This window comes from Chamaea fasciata, unplaced genomic scaffold (assembly GCF_029207755.1).
Source record: "Chamaea fasciata isolate MVZ Bird 193981 ecotype frontalis unplaced genomic scaffold, bChaFas1.0.hap1 SCAF_6, whole genome shotgun sequence".
Taxonomy (NCBI): Eukaryota; Metazoa; Chordata; class Aves; order Passeriformes; family Sylviidae; genus Chamaea; species Chamaea fasciata.
In genome coordinates this window covers 41,183,674-41,204,569 of record NW_027094091.1, presented here as the reverse complement: position 1 = coordinate 41,204,569, position 20,896 = coordinate 41,183,674, and the positions used below count along the sequence as shown (strand labels likewise).

The following is a 20,896-nucleotide window of genomic DNA, read 5'->3' as shown; positions in this document are numbered from 1 at the left end:
TGTTTCCACAAATGGAAAGTTATTTAAAGTATTTTGCAAAAGGCTCGGTGAATCTTGACCTCAGAGGCAGTTTATTTTTAACATGACAAAACATTATCTATTTCCATAATGCTATGTGTGGTCATAATGTCTCATTTTTTGAATTGCAACTTCCATTGATGTCTGTCATCATTGTTCTTTACAACATAAATTGAATTTAAGAATAAGTTGATGAGTTTTATCATCTGGGAGTGTGCACCACATATCTGATACTTTTTTAAAATTTTTTTTCTAGTGTATGTTTTATATTGCTGACTGAGAATGGTAACAAATAATCTCTATAGAAGAGTATTACTTTTTTTCCCCTGGTATTTATGTGATCAGGCACTTTTCAGACACACATTTCTCATAAATGTATACATTATAGAATTGCCAATAATTTTTTAAAATAAATTCTCCCACTAATTTTCTGTCTTTCTTCTTTCTAGTCTGCTCCCAGTTTTCAAGAGGAGTCTTTGCTATTTTTGGATTCTATGACAAGAAGTCTGTAAATACCATAACATCATTCTGTGGGACTCTTCATGTCTCCTTCATAACTCCCAGCTTCCCAACAGATGGAACGCATCCCTTTGTCATCCAGATGAGACCTGACCTCAAGGGAGCTCTTCTCAGCTTGATCGAATACTATCAGTGGACCAAGTTTGCATATTTGTATGACAGTGACAGAGGTATGGTGCAGTACTTTTAACCTACACCCTCTTTGGCAGGTGTATCTTGTTGAAATCTGGAATTCATGTTAGATAAGTAGATAATGGAAGAAATATTTACCTCCAACAAGTGTAATTGATTCAAGTGTTTCTTGAATTTAGAAATGAGTTTTTGGGGCAGAAACAAAATTGTTTAAATGAGAATGAAATTATTATGGTATGCTTTAATAGAATTGCAGCTGTTAGGTAATGTGAGATTAGTCATATGCTGTAAAACAGTTTCTATGTGAAGTTTTTTCTTTTTTTGTTAAAGAAATATCTAAGGAGAAAAAAATCTGGGCATGAAGGGCTATCTGCTACTACAGATTCACTCCACAAATGAAAAATCCATAGCTGGGCACCAAGCGAGCAAAAAATCTTGGATGCAGTCAGTCCCTGCTTCTTTGGAGACTGCTTTTGGTATTGAGTTCCTCGCCTCTGTTGAGCTTAGATTTCCTTGTTGATTTTGATGAACACAAACCCATTGCTTAGAATCAGTCAACTCCACCATGCAGGCTTCTCATGCCCTTTTATGGCTGTAGTAGTAATAATGTAACAGTTTATGAACTTGAAAATGTTACTGGCAAATTGTGGTATATCAGTTATTTTTCTGAGAAGAAGCAGCTCTATCCAGAAAAGGTGGGAATTTTGATTGCGTTTTCTGGAATTCCATTATTATCATTCCATTTTCAGGTTGTCCTCACCTAGTAGTCCTTGGCTAACTTTCTTCTATTCTTACCTGCTCTTGTTCCCTTTAAAGAGGCTATTTTGTAGCTTGTCTGCATGTTCATTGGTCAGAGTTAAATGTTAAATGCATTTTAAGATCTAAAACGCTAATAGAGTTAAAGCATGGTTATACCGCTCCATGGTTTGTTGAGTAGTGGGGGGTGACTTTAAATTCCCTGCATTCTGATGCCATTTTATACATGATGTTCATGGAGCTGAAGGCGTCTCCTCAGGAGAGTTCACTTTGGTAAGCACTCAAGTTAGAAGAACTAATCCTGGTGTAATGTCAAAAGGTAATGTCACATGGAACAATGAATCCTAAGCTCATTTCTCTGGCAGTTCCTTTTCAAATTCACATTAGAATGAGAAACATTCACTGTCTTTTTAGAAGGGACAGATGTAAAACTACTTTATTTGCCAGTACTCTGTCAATCATTTAGCAGTGGGTAGAATGTGACCTGCATGTGATTTATATTTAGGAAGTACTGAAAAACACCTAGTTCTTGTGAGCTGCACTGTCTGGGTCTGGCCAGGAATAACAGCATGAGATTGTTCTTTCTAGCCGCCCTTTGGTTCTTCCTTTTTTTCTTACCTGTTGGTTTTATTTGTGCAAGGCACCCCAGTGATAACAAGCTCCGAGGCATGAAGCTGCTATCCTTATGAGGAGTAAATTGTTGCTCCTCAGTGTTCCCCACAGACTGTGTGACGTCAACCTGCAGAGTCAAGCAGTTTGTAGCCAGCTACATTGACATCGAATCCCAGATACACAAGTCCACAGTTCCTTTAAGCACTTTTGCCTGTTAATGTAATGACAGTGATGTGCATTTAAGGAATTATATAGAATTGAAGATGTTTCCACCTTCAGGAGTGAGATAAAAAAGGCAAAGAGACTTATTCTTCATGGAATCTATGAAGGCTAATAAGAATTACTTTGATTTCTTACTCCTAAAGAATTGTTTATTGCTGCTGTTAGAGCACCTCTGTGGTTAGGGACTTACTGGCTGAAGTACAGGGCAATTTCCTGTCCTTCCTGTCCATAAGGAGTGAGGCCATTCAGTATATGTGTACCCAAGCTATTACTGTCTTAATACACTAGTTATGCTCCTGTAATATGGAGTAGTGTCCTTTTACCATCCTTACCTCCTCTCTGCCATTACTAACAGTGAGTTTTGGAAAAAGTAGTTGCATTATTGTAAGATTCTATCTGTAAAAGAATTGCTAAGTTATTCAGCCTCTCTTCTGTCATTCATTTTAATGCTCACTGCTTTAAAAGTTTGTCTCATGATAACCAAAAGAGGTTCAGGACAATAATTTCCCAAGCAGAAGTGCTTCTTCAGCTTAAAAAATAGGAACTGAAGTTGCTTGAGTTTTCTCCTCTGCAGAGTTTTCCGCTTTTGTTACTACTCTCCAGAAAATTTCACTTTCATGGAAGTATTCCTGCAAATGGTTTTTGTTTTGTTTGGTGATTTTGCAGTGTGTTATTGCTAGCAGAATAAACTAAGCTCCATGGGGATGACGAGTCTGCCACACAAAAAAAATAGCAAGCAATCCAGGCAGCCATTTGATATCTCTGCAGAGAGTACCTCAGGAAAAGAGAAACTCTGGGAAAAATAGAAGATCAGAGGAGCCCTTTGCAACGGGTTGTATTAGCATTAGTAGTCCTTATTAATTTTAGTCTAGTTGAGATTGTTTAACTCAGAGGAAATTTAGACAGGTTGGAGGACCTGAAATCTGCTAATGAGATTTGAAACAATTATTCAGAATAAATGTGTTTTAGTTTGGCTGATCTGTCTTTTTTTAAAATTTTAATTCATAATTTCAAGCAGTATTTTGATATTTAAACAAGCTTTAGTATTTTTTAGTGTTTTAAGATGCTCCCTGCATCTCTCAGTTTGCTTGCATTTCTAATCTTTCCCTTTTAACACAAGTTCTCCAGATTCATCTTTAGCATTTGAAGTAGTTCATATGTACTGGTGGACTGTAGTTATCTGTGATTTTAAAATGAATATTCATTGCATGGCATACAAAATTTAATATCAGTCTTTCCAAAAGAGACTTGGAAAACCAGAATTATATAAGACAATAATTCAATTTATGCTTTTGGAAGCCTGCCATTGTCTACCTCTGCTGATGACCAGTCTTGTGAAATGCTGTATGTCATTACCATTTTCACTGATGAAGCTGAATTGCTAAACACTGACCAGTCTTAATTTAATATTATACTGACAGACTGTGAGACAAATTAATTCTTAGTGCTCTCCTTCTATGTTTATGGGCATGACCACTATTATTTCTCATGAGAGTTATACCTGAAGCTCCCTTTACATACCACATCAGAATTTATCTCAAAGAAAGGATTCCTGGTGTTTGGTGGTTTCAGGAGAGAAGAACATGCAAAAATGTCAATTCACTTGTAAGAAAGTCTAATTTTTTTTTTCCTATAATAGTATCTGGTATCCCTAAAACTGCTCTCTAGAATCATGTAGAATTCTCTGGTAAGAATTGAAACATGGTAAGTATCATTCTTGTACTGCTGGAAATCATTAAAATTGTACTTTTTGTACAGCAGGAAATAATTTCCAGCAGTAATTTTCATGTTTCTCTACTACATTAGTTCATGCCTAAGAAGTAAAATCTGTCAAGTAAAGTCTTCACTGGTTTTACAATACATTATAGGTAGTTGCATCTGTACAAACGTTACAGCTTCCTATCAGGAACTTGCCAAAAGTACAAGATGGAAGCAAACTTCTCTACACTGCTTGTAGGTGTTAGCATTGAGCCTGCTTATCTATATGGGAAAATATATCTCAGCCCATCCTTCATAATCAGGGATGCGAGTGTAGGCAACAGAAATAATAAATCCATTACCATCACTGCAGAACATGGGAATTCTGCCTTAGACTTCAGTGAAGTCTGGGTTTAAATACAGTACTGCTCAATTGCTGGGTACAAAAGCTATTCAACAGCTTTTGTTTAAGCAGTTGATCCTTTAATAAGGATGATCCTTTTGCTCTAATTGGATCACTCTTCTCCTAGGTCTCTTTCCCACTATGAAAAATTCCAGCAGTGGATCAGTGAAACCAGCAAAGTCCAATTCTGAAGAGGGTTAAGCCAAACCCAAAGGTTGTACTTATGTGGCTTTACCTTGATGCCTTGCAGTGATGCAAATGGAAATTTCATGCAATAATAATTGATTGGGACCACATATATCTTAGCTTCCGACTTCTACCTACTTGTGACGGGTCAAACAAGTTACAGGAGATCTTAAATAAGTGATCTCACAAATCACATTGCAGAAACTTGTTAATTCTTGAACCTCTGTCAGTCATATCATCTGTTTTCTCCTGTGCTTCACTAGGCTTATCAACATTGCAAGCTGTGCTGGATTCTGCTGCTGAAAAGAAGTGGCAAGTGACTGCTATCAATGTAGGAAATATTAACAATGAGAGAAAAGATGAAACTTACCGTTCACTGTTTCAAGATCTAGAGGTGAAAAAGGAAAGACGAGTGATTTTGGACTGTGAACGCGATAAAGTCAACGACATTGTTGATCAGGTTTGCTATTCTCCTTTCTTCAGTGACAGCAGTTAGCAGTATTCTATAAGTAAATGTAATTAGTTAATTTGTTTTGGTGGTATTTTTTTGATTATTATGAATCATTTGACAGTGACTAGTTTGTATGGAGGACCACATACATGCGAGGCAGAAAGGGTGCATGCAAATCCTATAATCTCTCCCTTTGTTCAAAGGCAAGATAATTTTATCTGGATGATCCTGTATAGTTTTCTATCCTGGTTATTTAAAATAAAAAGTAATTTACAAAATACCTTGTTCAGAATATTTCACAACCTAAGTAGTATACTGTGTTATACATGGTTGATACACTATTATATCTGGTCCACTGTAGGTAGTTATGTATAAGGATTAGTTTTTTTTACACCTAGAATTAGTTTCTTTTTACACTATTACATCTGGTCCACTACAGGTAGTTATGTATAAGGATTAGTTCTTTTTACACCTAGTTCTTTTTCTCCCTCTAATGCATTTTCTGAGAACCTTTTATGTCTTGGGAAGACTGTATCACAGCTTCTCTTTCTCATTTAGTACCCTTTGAAATTCGTGTTTTGAAGCTCTTTGTCATTTGTACTTTCCTTGCTTGTCTCTTCATTTTGTGTCACTCCTAAAGTGTGTTAACCAAAATTGGATGCTGTTTTTCATAGCTTTAAAAAGAGCTATGAAAAGGGCTTTAAAAAGAGCAGCAAAATCTGTCTTCTCTCCACCCATGCAAATTATTTGCCAAAATAATTTTTTTAAAAAAATTCTTTTTAAAAGCATTATCACAGTGCTCTGATTCAAATTACTGCATTACTTTGAAATCCACCACTTCAGTCCTAGTGTCTAGGAAGGTCTTACTGGCTCTGTACCCTACCACTTTCCATGCATGCAGAGCGCAATGGAAAATTGTAAGGACAGTTCCCTGTTGGCTTGAGCTTCATCATGTGAGACTATGCAGCATCAGTAGGGATGTATCATCAGAGGATGAATGTATTTGTTTGAAGGTTTTTTGAAGGGCTTGTTATTTTGGTCTTTGTTTTGAAGGTCGTTATATTTTGAAGAGCCTCCAGACAATGAGCAGTGTCCTTAATGGAGTACATTGTGTTTGTGTTTTATTTGGAGTTCATATCTACAAACTGTTTTTCTAATCTTCAAGATAAATTTGAATTTGATCCTGTTCTCAAGAACATTTGATCTCTCTATCATCTGCAGTTTTTCAAAATCACATTTTCTGACTTACCAATATGAAGAAATTTACAGTGTAGACCAATGTTTGACATAAGGAGTCCTTTTAGGTCCTCTTCAGTTGGTTCTGTGTGGCTTTTCAAATGGTTCTTTACTTACCTTACAGTGACTTTTTGTCTTGTCCATGTTTCTCGTGAGTTTCTAATGATGTCCTACAGAACAATTCCCTTTTTAGATTCAAGATATGTCGCATCTGCTGTTTCCTGTTTATCAGGCCAGAGAAAATATAGATACTGCTTTGACATATTTCAGTCTTGACAAGACAATTTTTAGCATTTATCTTACTATCCTATACATTCTTTTTAAAATAAGCATGTAATATTCATTATAATCTCTGATATGAAACTTTGGCTGACTGCAATTTTCTTGTTTCACCTTTTAGTCATGTTTTATAGACAAAAGCCCTCTTTACCCTTCAGTTCCCACTCATTTTTACAGTCTTTGTTTCATAATCGACCTATTTTTGTCTTTGTCTGCTTCTTATTTTGATTGCGGTTCTGGGATATTTTTCTTGCCCTAATTGCACTTTGATAGATTCCACCTTTTTTAGACGCTTAGAGTTTCTCAGCTTATCCCCACAGACTTGTGCTACTCCTTAAGCACACAGATGGCTAAGCTTTTGTTTCTGCTGTTTTGATTTGTAAGTCACTGAAGAGTCCTAGATAACCGTATCAGCCTCACAGGTCAGTTAATATAACTCTAGTTCATTTTTCTCCTCTGAACATAGTTTGCAGCTATGCCCTGGAATATGTTCTCTTAAGCTGTTCTCAGCTGTCCCATATGGGTTTAGTCTTGGAATTCTCTTTGCAAGACAGCCTAGTTGTTTCTGGACTTCAGTGTCTTTTTGAAGCCCTTACACTAGCCTTATCCTTACACTCAGTAACTTCCCTTCCTTACATTTAAAAGTAAACTCACTTTCAATTTCTCAAAAAGCCTACAAGAAAGTTTAAATCACTGATTCTCTATTAATTTTCTCCATCTCTAAAAATGAAGTGCTGAACAATGGATTTCTTGGCCTGTGAGCATCCTTTGAGTGTGTTCTTCTAATATCAGCATACTCTAGGTCTTGCTTTGCTCCCAGGTTTATCTTTTTGAAAAATTTTAATTCCTACCCTGAAAAAAAAACCTCAGAAATTTCCTCCATTTCATGAGGATTCCTGAAGTAGACACATCATACCAGTACCCTTTTTTCTGTCTATTTTTACTGCAAGAAATGCAACAGGCTTTCTGTTAACCAGATTTTCCTTGAATATCAAAGTACTGTTTGCATGCTCGATACATAAAGGAGCAACTTCTTCACTTTCTTCCTTGCTTTCTGTTGTTGAACAAATCATGCATTTTAGTGCTTTGATTTATCCTGCAAATATTTTAAGCTGGGGTGACAGCCTCAGGTTCACTCAGTTACATTTTGTAGCCCTTGGATCTTTGTATAGCCACAACATGTATTTGCAAAGTTGTTTCATCATTCTTGGTTTTTGTCTCATGTTATAGTTCCTCTTCCAGATTTCAACTATTCATGTAAGTTGAAAAATATTTCAGTTCCCCATCTCTCCTTAGACTAGTTTATATTCTCTTCTCTGTTCTGGCAGGTCTGTGTTACCATGCTCTTCATTATATAGCTTCTGTCTCTCCTCAGGCAGCTTCCTTTGCAGAATCTCATTTCATCCTGATAACACCCTTTGGGCAGCTCTGTAATTACTGCCACTACCTGTCTGTCCCCTCTAGAGAAGATCCTCTAAACTGCTGAATAGCTTTTGTGTGCACAGCTCCTTCATCGTGGCTCTTGGTACTACCACTGAATTTTCTCAGTTTTAACTGGCAGCATCCTTAGTGTTCGTATAGACAGGAGGCAAGTTTTAGCAAGCTGGGTTAATAAAAGAGTACCTAGTGGCAGCTAGAGCAGAGTTACTGAGCATTGATCCAAAGTCTTACAGCTGGTTGTCTTCTCAGATACCAGTGATGAAGAAATAGTTCATACAGAGATCTAATGTATTTGGTCTAACTGAAATTTCTTTGGAAGCAGCAGCTACAGAAATACATCTGAAAATAGTTGTTAAACCTCTTAATAAGTTTTTAGTTTTAAGTAGTCTGGTCCAAGTAATTGTTTTAGGATACTTAAGTTCAAAATATATTGACCTCAAAAAAGGAACAATTTAATTACTTCCATGGCCTATGTAATGTGATCCCTCTCAGTCTCAAACTCTAGTAATGTAAACTCAGTGTTAAAGCTGCTTTCAATTCTATTTCTGTAAATTCATTAAACCAAGTATGTGGAATGTTGTTCACTAGTACCCTGATATAAGTTTCAGGATACCTAGTCTGAATATTTTAGTTATATGTTAAATGAGGAAATGAATGAATTATCCTCTCTTAATTTAAGTTCATTGTTCTCATTGTTCAAAAGATGGAATAAACCTCTATACTTCTCTTACCTCGCACATCCTTCCTCTGGAGAAGTGCTTAGCTTCGAAATGCAAATTTCCCATGCAGACATAGTCTTAATTAGGTTTATTTGGGAGAAGAATACATGCTACAGGTCTACCAGCAGGGACTGTTGAGAAACCACCAGCTGGCTTTGAGGGAGATTATGAAGAGGACTTAGGGCAATAAGCAATTTGAACTTTGCAAGGCTTTCTCATAATTCATTAATGTCAGTGGGCAGAATCTAGCAGGAGTCTGTGAGGCACAGTGTTTCTAGTGCTTGATGCCAGCTCTCTCTTGGCTGGGTTGTGCCTTTAATACACAGCATAGTAATTAATTAGCATTCAGCTTCTGTGTCTGGAGGGACTCTCCCTCTTGGGACTTGGACTTTAATGTGGCTAATTTCTACCAGCAAAGAGTATGTTCAGTGGTGCATTAGGTAAAATAAAAGATAAAGCATTACACAAACTCAGTATTGTGTACCATAAAGCTCTTAACTAGCTTTTACGTCATACTGCATTTTATACCTTTCAAGTCTTTGTATACCAGGTGAACATTCTCCATTATGGAGGTATTTCTTCTTTTTTTTACAGGTTATCACAATTGGTAAACACGTTAAAGGATACCACTATATCATTGCAAATCTGGTAAGCATTCTTAGTATTGAAAATACCTGTATTGCTCATTTGACTGTTCATGGAAGCACATCAACTAATATTTTGTTTTATATACATTTTAGAAAACAGAAAAAAAGCTAGATGTCTTTATCCTTGCTAAATGAATGCCTGTGTTGAGATTATGTTTGCTTATTGGCTGATTTTTTTTTTCAGGATTTAAATGCCTCTTACCATATTCCCATCAATGGGAATGAAGGTTGCTCAGCACCTACAATAGAACTTCTCTTTTTCTATATACTTTAGAAAAAGAGGGTATGTAAAATAGAAAAATAACTTTCTGCATGATAGGATGATACATTCATTCAGCAAGGTGATGATTTCTCTCTCACAGCTTTTAAACTAAAGAATCACGGTTCTCATTTTTCATTCTGCTAGACTAGTGAGTCTCGGATTTCTACATTTCATCCCTCAGATTGGCTGGATAATCAGTTTGAATTCATGTTTTCTTGAGCATAGCTGATCAGACAGTCTAGCTAATAGTGTCGCTGCAGGGAAAGTTCAGAAAACTCACTAAATTCTGTCAAGGTATTTTTTTTGAAATTGTGTCTAAAGGTGAAGGGCCATTTTACTGACATCAAAGTCTATAAGCACTCACTTACTGTAGCTATGGGAACTAATCCAGTTGGTTTTTTGTAATAGACGAAGCAAATTCTGCCTGCTCAAATCTCGGTTACCCTGTTCAAGAAAAGGGTTTTGGGGATTGTATAGTGCAAGTGCCACCAAGCCATTTTTTTCATCATTTATTCTGGAACTGCGATAGCGTTTGATATAAATTCCAGCAGAGCCGAGAGTGCCTGCCCCAATTGACACTGTCTTCCATAGTCTTTTGAGGAGCCTGTAGAGACAGAAGGACCATGGTGTGTCTCGGGCACCTGAGGCATAACCCCGGTCTCCTCCCAGCCTTTGATGAGAACACTTCTCCCTCCAGGCAGGCAGTGCTCTGAAGAGTCATGTGGGTGCCACTGTGTGAAGAAGCCTGGTGCTTTAAAGGCCTCTTTAAAAGCTGAACACTGGGGTTTCATTCTTATGTCTTAATAACTAATTTTTGGATAAAGAAGTTGAGGTGCTGATATTCATAAAGCAGGCATAATAGTGTTACAAAATGTGAAAAATCATCTGTTAGTCATCTGTGGTTTGCATTGCAAATGTTGGATAAACAGTATTTTGAGTCTTAAGGGAAATTTTAGGAAATGTGCCCAGCGGATTTCATTATGTTAACTGGTTGCTACTTTAGCCATTGCTTTAAATTTGTAACAGTAAGTCCATAAGATCTAAAAATTACTGAATCTTATGTTTTAAAGCTGTTTAATATTATGTGTAGAGTGTTTATGGTAGCGATTTTAAAAATTTGTTTTTCTCGGTCAGAAAGAAAACTTATCTAGCATTTGAATCATATCTCATCTTCACTGAATCCACCTGCTTTCTTCTTTATGGACTGTAGTAGTATTCTCCTCCAGTCTGATCAGTCATTCAAGAAATTGATCTATTTTGAGAATAAAAAGATGCTGATAGATGGAGAAGAGGTTTGAATATACAATGCATGTTCCTGTTCAACTGTCAAGTTACATGATCCCTGCGGAAGAGTCTGTATTAGCAGGCAACAGCACATGAGGATCATTAATATACAATAATTAAGGAGCATCTAGTGTAGCAATTGTAGCAACTTATGATAATGTGGTTTGAAGTTGCTGCTTCTTTTTGTATTCACTCACAACATTCATTTATAATGAAGTGTCTGGCATCATTATTTCGTGTGAACGCATTTGTGTGGTTATTTGGGTGACGTTAAATCACCAAACACAGAAAACAGAACACAACAACTGTTTGAAAGAGTGGAAAGTAGTTCTCTATGTCAGAGGGAGATGGTAAGTCCTTCTACATGCTTTAAAGCTCCTAAAAAAGAGGATGCAGCTGTGGCTGTAAGTATTCCTCCCTAAAACTTGCTTGCCCGTTACTCTTGTCCAGTGTTTCCTTTCTCATTTAAGTGGTCCCCTGAAATTAACAGGACGTTTAGGAAGTTAAGATGGCAAGGACAGTTCCACTCAGCCCTTGCTCTCTGTAAAAGTGTTTGTCTAGTGGGCAGCAAGAAGCATTGCTGGCTGATGGAGCTGATGACTTAATCCTGGCAGCCCAGGATTTAAGTTGGATCCAGTTTGAAGAAAATGTTGGCTTACTCTTCTGCAGTAGAGGTCATATGGTAACTCTTTCTTTTTGTACACTATTGAGAGAACTGCCAAAACTATTAAAATAACAGACACAATTTTTTCTGTGCTCAGGGATTTACTGATGGAGATTTGTCAAAAATTCAGTTTGGAGGAGCTAATGTCTCAGGATTTCAGATAGTTGACTATGATGATCCTCTGGTGTCAAAATTTATACAACGTTGGTCAACACTGGAGGAGAAAGAATATCCTGGTGCACACACTAGTACTATCAAGGTATGTCTTATGTTTGTTTTAACTGCACTAGAAGTACAGGAGGTGAAGGATTTGGAATAGAAACACAAGAGCCAGAGAAAGCTCTTGAAAATCAACAGTGCCAACACAATTTTATATTTCTCTGGGGTACTTTTAACATTCTCTGTCATAAGACTGATTGAGCAAAGATGCTACACTCTTAAAAATGTTCAAGATAATTTTATCTTGTGTCGCTGTAAATCTGTGCCTGACAGCTTGTTAGGTAATTGGTTTAGATATGATGATAGATTAACTGGATCTACTGACTATTTTTGATTTTTCTCTTTCTCTGTTTTGAAATGCTTCTTTTTCTTTGTATTTTGAAATGTTTAAAGACAAATATTTTTCATGCTTCTGGGGCCCACAGCACTTTTTTGATGTAACATAATGTCCCAAAGAAATGGTTAGACAGTTCCTTTGAGACAGATGCCTAAGTCCTACAAAGACCTACAAAATTAAATGCTACTCCTGACATACAGAATCGTGGTTTGATTTCAGCCCTGTTAACGATGTGACACCAGGCAAGTGGTTTAGCTTTTTTACCTCAGTTTTACTCCTGGATAAGTCTAGGATAATAGTACCTTCTAACTTTCTCCAACCATCATGAGGATCAATTAGTGGCTGCAAGATATTAAAAAGAATAGTTCAATTTTAATGCTAGATAATTTTTGTTTTAAGTAATAGAACCAGAAATTTTAATAGTAACTTGCTCTTAAAAGACAAAAAAAAAAAAAAAAAGTTGCAAATGTTCTAGCTATAACTTTTTTTGTGCTATAGTTTCAATATTAGGCATGTTTTCAATGTATAATGAAATGAATAAAAAGTTTCAGCATGGGAAGAAGAACCATTCTTTTAAATGCCTGGTAGAAAAGTCCTTTAAAGCACACAACCTTAATTTTAATTTCAAAAAAATATTATAGATTCCTTTTTTATGAGGCCAAGTTTGGTGGTAACTTAGTCAAAGTGATTTTTTTTTCTGTGATTATTTTTGTAGTTTAAAATCTTTATGACAGAAGTAGTGAATTTCTTTCTTGATGTTTGAAAAAGTAAACTGGAGACTGTGTCAGGTCTTTAGGTACATTTATATTACGGATGTGTAGGATACATAATCTGTATGCTCTCATTTAGGAAAAAGGGAGGGGATGTGGGGAATTAATAGAATCCTTTTGTCTCTCTGATTATTGAGTGCCCAAATCTAGTTATATATTTATGTTGCAGAATCATACTCTGGACGTAATAATACGGAAATACATAAAACACATGACTAAACTGAAGAACTCAAACCAAGACATAGTTTTTAGCAATGATGGAAAATAAATGGGTGAGACACAGTAATAGGGTCTTTGGCTTTACTTACACTTGGGGGAAATTGCATGTGTGTTGGATAACATGAAGTGGTTGTATTAAAGCATTAAAATCTCTAACTGTGTGACAGGTATTCCATTTATTTCTTCCATGATAAGTCCTTTCAAGTCTAGTAGAAATTGAAAGAGTTGAAGGAGAGTATTTGAAACATCTTCTGCTTTTGAGGTTTATTTTGTTGTGGATAGGAGAAATAAAGTAATTCAAACACTTACTTCCCTGAATTTCAATAATTTAGAACACATTTTAAATTCAGTTTGAAAGGCCAACCTCTCTTCCTTTTAATCTTGTTTGCTCAGGAGATATATATATATATATATATATATATATATTGGACTGCACTGGACTGCAATTTCTCACACAAGAAATTGAGGCCTATGTTAGATTATCAGATGATTTATAAATGCTACGGGTATTGATGGTGGAGAAAGTGTAGATGTATATTGCAGTATTTGGTGACATTGATTGTATCAGTTACTGTATTTCTTTGTGTAGCTTTCTATCTCTTGCCCTTATACATGTATTACTTGTCAGTTTTGCTTGTCATTACATGTAGGGTTAGAGATATGTCAAATTCCTTCCCATCCTTGAGGGAGCTAGAGGCAGGGCAGAATCATAGAAACCATAGAAACAGGGCAAGAACGGTCTTTGAGCAGTCAGTCACCCAGTCTGTCCTCCTCGCCTGAAGGCAGAATCAGATAAACCTGTGCAGTTCCTGTGAATAGTGATTCCACAACTTCTCCAAGCTTCTATTTCAGCACTTAAATGATCTTGGTTTTGGCTTTTGTCTAATCTTAATCAGCCTTTATATCAATTAATCCATTACTCCTTAATATGTTTCTAATGACTGTGAGAGAGTTCTGCTTTTTCGTTGTCCTTCTATATTTGAAAATGGCTGGCACCCTTTCTGCCTTGTTTTCCTCCCTGCAAAACCAAATTATTCCTTTTTCCTTTGAATTTTCTGCTCTCAGATCCTGTTTGTCATTTTTCTCTGGAACCTTTCTATTTGGTACCTCTTTGAAATGCCAGACTGGCTACTGCAACACATCTGAGTGCTATGCTGAGGGAATGGAAATAATGGCTTCATGTGTCTCAGACAGTACTCATTCCAGGGGGTTCTTTTGTATGAGTTTCTTTCTTCTTTTTTTTTTTCCTCTCCTCACCACCATGAGAGTAGTGAGATATATTTCTCATGGGATACATGCTAACAGCCTTTAAATAAATACTTTAAATAAATGCTTTTTCTACATTACTTTCTTGTGCAGCTGCTGATTTAGATGGGCTCATACCATATCTGTCCACTTATTCATTACTTTTAAATATAGGATTTTTTTCATTGACACATGCTGAATTGCATTCCTTACCTGTCCTTTGTGAGCATTTCATTCCTTCTTATATTGTTATTCTGGCTGTGTTACCCTCTGCTTCTTGGAATACTGTATAAACATCTAAGCTACTGGACAGGTTAATGCACTTGTCTCCCACTTCTCTCTTAAGTGGTCTTAACTTTTCTCCACTTTTGATTTTGAGGTAGTTGTCCAAATTGCCAGTGCTGATAAACGAACTTTTGCTCCCAGTCCTGTGGAATCTAGGAAACTCTCACAGCAGATTCTGTATGAAACAGATAGGAAGGCTGACAAAACCCTGCATCATCAGTATAGAATGAGAGGTGGTTACATGCCCCTAACAGGTAATATCTCTGGGATTGCAAGTGTTCTGTCATTGCAGACAAAAACATTGCAACTCTGTTGTATTATCTTCGTTTTGTAGTCCAAAAGTAAGTGTACATTCATTGCACATTACAAAATGCTAGTCAATGGACTATGACTGAGCTGATAAGACATATCACAGCATCCAAGTACAGTCCTGAAAATAGAGAAACACACCCTTTCTAAGAAGAAGTGCATGTCAAAGGAACATGTTCTTCAAGAAAGAAGAGCATTTCTAAAAACCTTTTCCACAGATGAGATGCCCAGAAGAGGACCTGTATCAAATTGCTTTAAAAATGTACCTTTACAGTTTATAAAATATTAATTATAAAAATTGCTGTCTTAGGACACAGATGAGAAAAGACACTGACCTCATTTGTTGCTGTACTGTACCTGTACTGATAAATGCACAAGATTTAAAGATTAGGCAGAATGCTTAAAACAAGTTGGCTTTGCAGACTTTTTGCAGAATATTTTTACATCTTTCAAAATTAGTGCTGATGCATGCTTTACTTCAGATTAAATTTTAAACATCTCTTGTAACAAAGGGTTACAGTTATGTTGGTAGTCTAAGCATACAGTTCTAGAAGAGCTAATGTGTAGATCTTGAAACACAGAGGTGGCTAATCCTGGCTAATTTTTTGTCAAGTAGCAAACAGAAAAAGATGTTTAATTTTATAAAGGCCTATTACTAACAAGTTGCAATTTTCTTTCAATCCAGTATTGTGTATTTACAAATATGCTGGGCTTTCTGGGCCTTAACATTGTCCCAGACTGTAACATTTAAGGCAAGCTTCTTGATCTTGTGGAAGGACACTGAAGGACAACACATCCATCTGCATCCAGCTGCTCCAGTTTGCTAATCTGATTAACCCATTCTCTTGAGCAGCAGCCTTTGGTCTATTTGCTGGAAGAAGCTCAATCTGAATCTCTTGAAGGCTAGTGAGACATAAGGTGTATTGCCTTTGTGTGGCAGGGTTTTGGTAGAAGGGGTACACCAGAGTGGCTTTTGTGACAAGCTTTTGGAAGCTTCCTCCATGTCCAGTGGAGCCAATACCAGCCGGCTCCAAGACTGACCCACCGCTGGCCAAGGCCGAGCTCATCAGCGAAGGTGATCATGCCTCTGATAACATATTCAAGGAAGAAGAGAGAAAAGCTGCTGCACTACAGCTGCCAGAGGGAGGAATGGCAATATATCAGAGAAACAGCCCTGCAGACAGTCAGTGCAGAAGGAAGGGCAGGAGGTGGACCAGGTGCCAGAGAAGTTTCCCTGCAGGGGAAGAGTGTGAGGAGTCCACCCTGGGAGGAAGAAGCAGTGGCAGAGATGGGTGCTGAACAGACTGCAGCTCCCTTCCATGTCTCCCTGTGCCACTGTGGGAACAGAGTATAAAGATTTTGTGAGTGAAGTTGAGCCCAGGAAGAAGGGAGAAAAGGATTGAGGTGTTTGGAGATTTTGTTTTTATTTTCTCATTATCCTACTTTGGTTTGACTGGTAATTAATTTTTTTCCGAGTTGAGTCTGTTCTTCTTGTTAGGGTGGTTATTGCTGAGTGATCTCTCCCTGTCCTCATTAGCCTTTCATTATATTTTCTCTTCCCCATTACTCTGAGGAAGGGAGTGACAGAACAGCTTTGGTGGCACCCACTGTCCAGCCAGAGCGAACCCCCCACCTAAGTACTAAGCTTCAAGTAGGCATGTCCTGTGAGGGACAGCTGAGGACTCTGAGCTTGTCCCCTTTGGAGAAGAGGAGGCTGAGGAGTGATCCCATTGCTCTCTACAGCTTTCTAAGGAGGGGGAGTAGAGAGGATGGTGCTGAGATCTACTCCCTGGTGTCCAAGGGGATGTCTGGGAATGGTTCAGAGCTGCACCAGAGCAGGGTCAGACTGGACCTTTGGAAGCATTTATTTACTTTTCTTTCATTTTTTTAGGGTGGTCAGAGGAACAGTCCTCCATGAGAGCTGGTCGATGCCCTGAGCCTGTCTGTCTAAGAGGCATTTGGAAAGTTCTGTTAAAAAAACAAGTTAGAATTGTTCAGCCTGGAGTTGTTCAGGCAGTTGGACGAGATAATCGTTGTAGATCTGTCCAACTGAAATAGTCTGTTATACAAGCCATCCTGCTCTGCAATAAGCTTTTCTAAGAGCAATCTGAGGCTTGAAGTGTCTGAGACAACTTGCATATACAGAATCTATGTGCAGCATGCAGAAAAAAAATTTGGGGCTGCCTGGCTGAAGACCTAATTCAGCTCAGACTCATGGAGAATCCCATTGTGTCAGAAGATGATAACAACCCTGGTGCTCATTTGCAGCTATTTTGGATGGGTGTAGCTGTTTCATACTGGAACATAATGTTTCAGATGTTCTCTTTTCATGATTGTATTTCTGGCTTCATAATCTTTTTCCCCACCCAACCAATGCATAGCTAAGATCCAAAATACTAGATTGTTTTTACCTTCTGATTTTGTCTTCAGTAGTTTCACGTTTTCAAGTTTCTTCTTTATAGTCAAGTCATATAGTCTTTTAGGCAATTATTATGAAACCATAAGTCAGGAGTAATGATGCTTGTAACTGAAAGAGGCTGGTTTAACTATACTGGTGCTAATTAACCTCAAGAATGCAATGCAGATAACATGCAGAAGAAATAATACAAAAATACGTAGCACACAATTATGTACCTTGCAGAAATAATTAACATTTAGATGACTCACTTATTATAAGGAACAAAGAAGAAAACAGTGTAAGCAAAGAAGAAAACACTGAAAACAATTATTCACACTGAAAATTCAGAAGGCAGTTTGTCTAGATATAGATGACAAAGCAAAAGTGTACAGTTGATGAATTAGACAATACCTTCATTTTGGACCGTGCCTCTTATGATTGCAGTGTGTTGGAAAATGCTTTTATAATGCAATGAATTTTAATAAGAGTTATGAGGGATATTCTGTTGCACCTCCTACAGTTTTAATAGAAAATATGATTGAATATGCCTTAATTCTAGTAGATCATAATGATTTAAAAATAAGATTTATTTTAAAAAATAGTTATTTTTTTAGTATTTGTTACAAGGTTGAACCAGGAACTGCTCTGGACAATTTTTGTTTTGTCCTAAGTGCTCTTATAAAACTGCCTGTTTTCAGTTCTTGCATTTTGGTTTCCTGGGCATAAAAAAATATGCATCTAGGAGTTGATGTTCCATCTACCTGCTTTCACTGGGCTTTCAAATCCCAGTATTCAGTCTTCTCTATTTGAAAAAAGAAATACAAAAAATGTGAGCATAAGAAATTTCAATGTTAAATTTTGTGATTCTTTTTAATAGCCTAAGGCCATTTTGCATAATAATCACTCATTCCAGCATAGTTGGTTTGAGTTGTTTTTGTGTTGGTTTTTTTTAGAAAACTCAATTAAAGAATGGAATGTTTAGCCACTGAAAGCAGTGGGTGGTTTGAGGAAATATCTGTAGATTTGACTCAGACATGCAAAAGGCCAATTGACCTAGATCCTTCCATCCTGAAAGTAAAAGTGGCTGAACTGTGCTAAAGGAGATTTCAGAAAACTACAGAGCCAAGTCCTGATATCTCTAGGAAGCTATGTTTCTTTGAATTTGAATCCATTTATTCTTAGTAATTACAAATTATTAAGGATCTTCAGCCAACAAAGTGCAGTGGATTCCTCCTGCCTATTTTCCCAGGAACTCTGTATTGCTGTTTCTCAACCAGCAATTCATCTGGATATGGTGGACCCAGAAACAGGAAAAGCTACTATTCCTTCATGATTCAAGTGTTCGTCAAGGTCAGACATAACCCTGGCCTCACAAAGATCAATGTGATTTAGGACAGTAGAGCTTGATGGAGAAATGGGGATAAGAGGAGAAGAGGGAGCCATGGACAAAGATGAAAATAGTAGTAGTAGGAGGAATGATGTCGTGCAGAAAAGAGGTCAGCGAAGTGAAAAGAGGCTGTTGAAATGTGATTGAAAGACACAGAAAAGTGGTGCAGCTCAGGGCAGGAGAGGCATCTGTGACTGAAACTTTCTTGGGTCAGGGGAATAAGGGAGGAGAAGAAGCACTGGGGACACTTAAATGAACAAGGAGAGGAAACATGCAGATTTATTTCTGGGACAGGTCTGGTATTAAGGACCTATTAATGTAGGTAGCTGCCCATATTGCCTAGCATGGGGTGGCAGAAAAGTGAAAACCAAGTGTCTATTATTCTTTGACAATAACTATGTCTTGGTGAAATCAGCAACCTGGTAAGAATGGTGTATTCAATTCTATTAGTATTCTGCTTGGAAATTAGATTGCAAACAAAGAGAAAGCTTTTCATCTTGGTACAACGGGTATCTTGTTGCTTATTAGGGTAGATAAAGAATGATAATGAAAATGGGGAATTGTGGTTTAGGAACTCTGTTTTAGGTTTTTTTGTGTTTCTTTTTTTTTTCCCTATTGCTTTAAATTTAAGACTTGAATTATTATTATTAGTTTTAAATGGCATATTTTGAAAACTCTTAGAACACCACAGTATATATGATGAGGATTGCTCATTGGGTTTTCTCCCTCTCCTTTCTTGGGAAAAAAAACCCCAAAACAACAACAACAACAACAACTACCCCCACCAAACCAACCAAACAAACAACCCAACAAAAGAACAAACAGCAAAAAAACCAAAACCCACACTCAAAAGAAAAAGGCAAAGAACTCCACACACACTTCAACACTTCAAACACTCACTTTAACTCTTCCAAATCCATTCCCAGAGTGTATTTTTTTCAGAGAATTATTTTGCCTGTCAATTTGTGTATTTTTTTCTCACCCCGTGAGATATACCTACCTTGTCTGTTTTCCCTACTGGGACCAAAGGCTTCAGGTTTGCTGCTGATTTTTAATACTATGAAGAGTGACATGCTTTGCTCTGACTTAGCCTTGAAGAAAAGGTTGTGTGTATTTACATGGTGAAAATTTAAAAGTTGTGTATATTCCTTGTGTTTTACAGTGAATTCAAGGTGATTTTATCATTAGTGGCATTGCTGTTTTGCATGTTTATTCTAAGTTAGAACTAAGATTACACAAATCATTCTAGAACCTTATTTATTTTGTTAGTATGTATATTTTCCATAGGCAGTGGCATGATTAGATCTTTTACAATAAAAATGCTGTATGTTCAAATCCAAATAAGTATTTTTGTTATTTCTGTAAAGCTTTTTGAATTCAAATCCAAGTAAATGGTTTTCATTTACTGTAATGGAGGACCAAAGTATTTTAAAACCTCTGTTCTCAGGGTAAATTAACAACAACTAAAAAGGTAGGCACCTGCCGTCTTTCTTCTGCTGCATTAGCACTTCTGATGACTCAAGTGAGAAGATTGTTCTGTAGTAGAAGCAATCTTGGGGGAGGAATTATAGTTCGGGAATCTCATTCCTATTAGAGTAGTAGATAAAATAGGTAGAAAGGCCAAGCACTTTGGGCTTTATAAATCTTATGATCTTTGCTATATTCAGTTTTTAAAAGAGTGAAAGAAAGTCACTTTCTCCTATAAATATCCTACAGTGGGAGCATTGGGATAATTCCAGTGCCCCTGTCTTGTCTGTCTCTGCTGGATGTGCTGTGAGTATGTCTTTCAAATAAGAGTTGGACTTCCAGGGATTTAGGCTTTGGGAATTGCCTGCTACTGGGCTATCTGTTCTGGGTGTGCCCAGAAAGCAGCTTTTCTTAAACCAAGCAAAGAGATAATGAAAACATATAAACACGTCAAAAAATCAGCAGATTTTCTGGGTAGCAGTTTTGGAGCTGAGCACAAGTTTTTCTAAAGTGACAGGTTGCTAAGGTGTTTTTTCATCTCCTGCCAGTATGGCACTTCAAAGCAAAAATGCTTGTTTGTTTAGCTTTTCTGTGCACACAGAGTGCTGCAGTTGCATTTGAATAAAGGCTGTTATCAAACTGTAAGTTGATGTGACTACAACTTGGGGAAACAAAATTTAATAAAGATAGTATATTCATTAAGACAAATAGGGCTTAGTCTCTAACCCCATC

At 37.0% G+C, this 20,896-nt stretch overlaps 1 protein-coding gene across 7 annotated transcripts in view; it reads left to right on the top strand.

The window, feature by feature from the left end:
- The window catches only part of GRIA2 (glutamate ionotropic receptor AMPA type subunit 2), an 87,461-nt gene that overhangs the window by 38,373 nt on the left and 28,192 nt on the right, over nt 1-20,896 (top strand). For all 7 annotated transcript variants that reach the window (XM_066186074.1, XM_066186076.1, XM_066186073.1 and 4 more), the window contains exons 3-6: nt 468-707; nt 4,810-5,006; nt 9,266-9,319; nt 11,626-11,787. In XM_066186074.1, the coding sequence (XP_066042171.1) occupies nt 468-707; nt 4,810-5,006; nt 9,266-9,319; nt 11,626-11,787 (653 nt within the window). The remainder of the gene's footprint in view (nt 1-467; nt 708-4,809; nt 5,007-9,265; nt 9,320-11,625; nt 11,788-20,896) is intronic.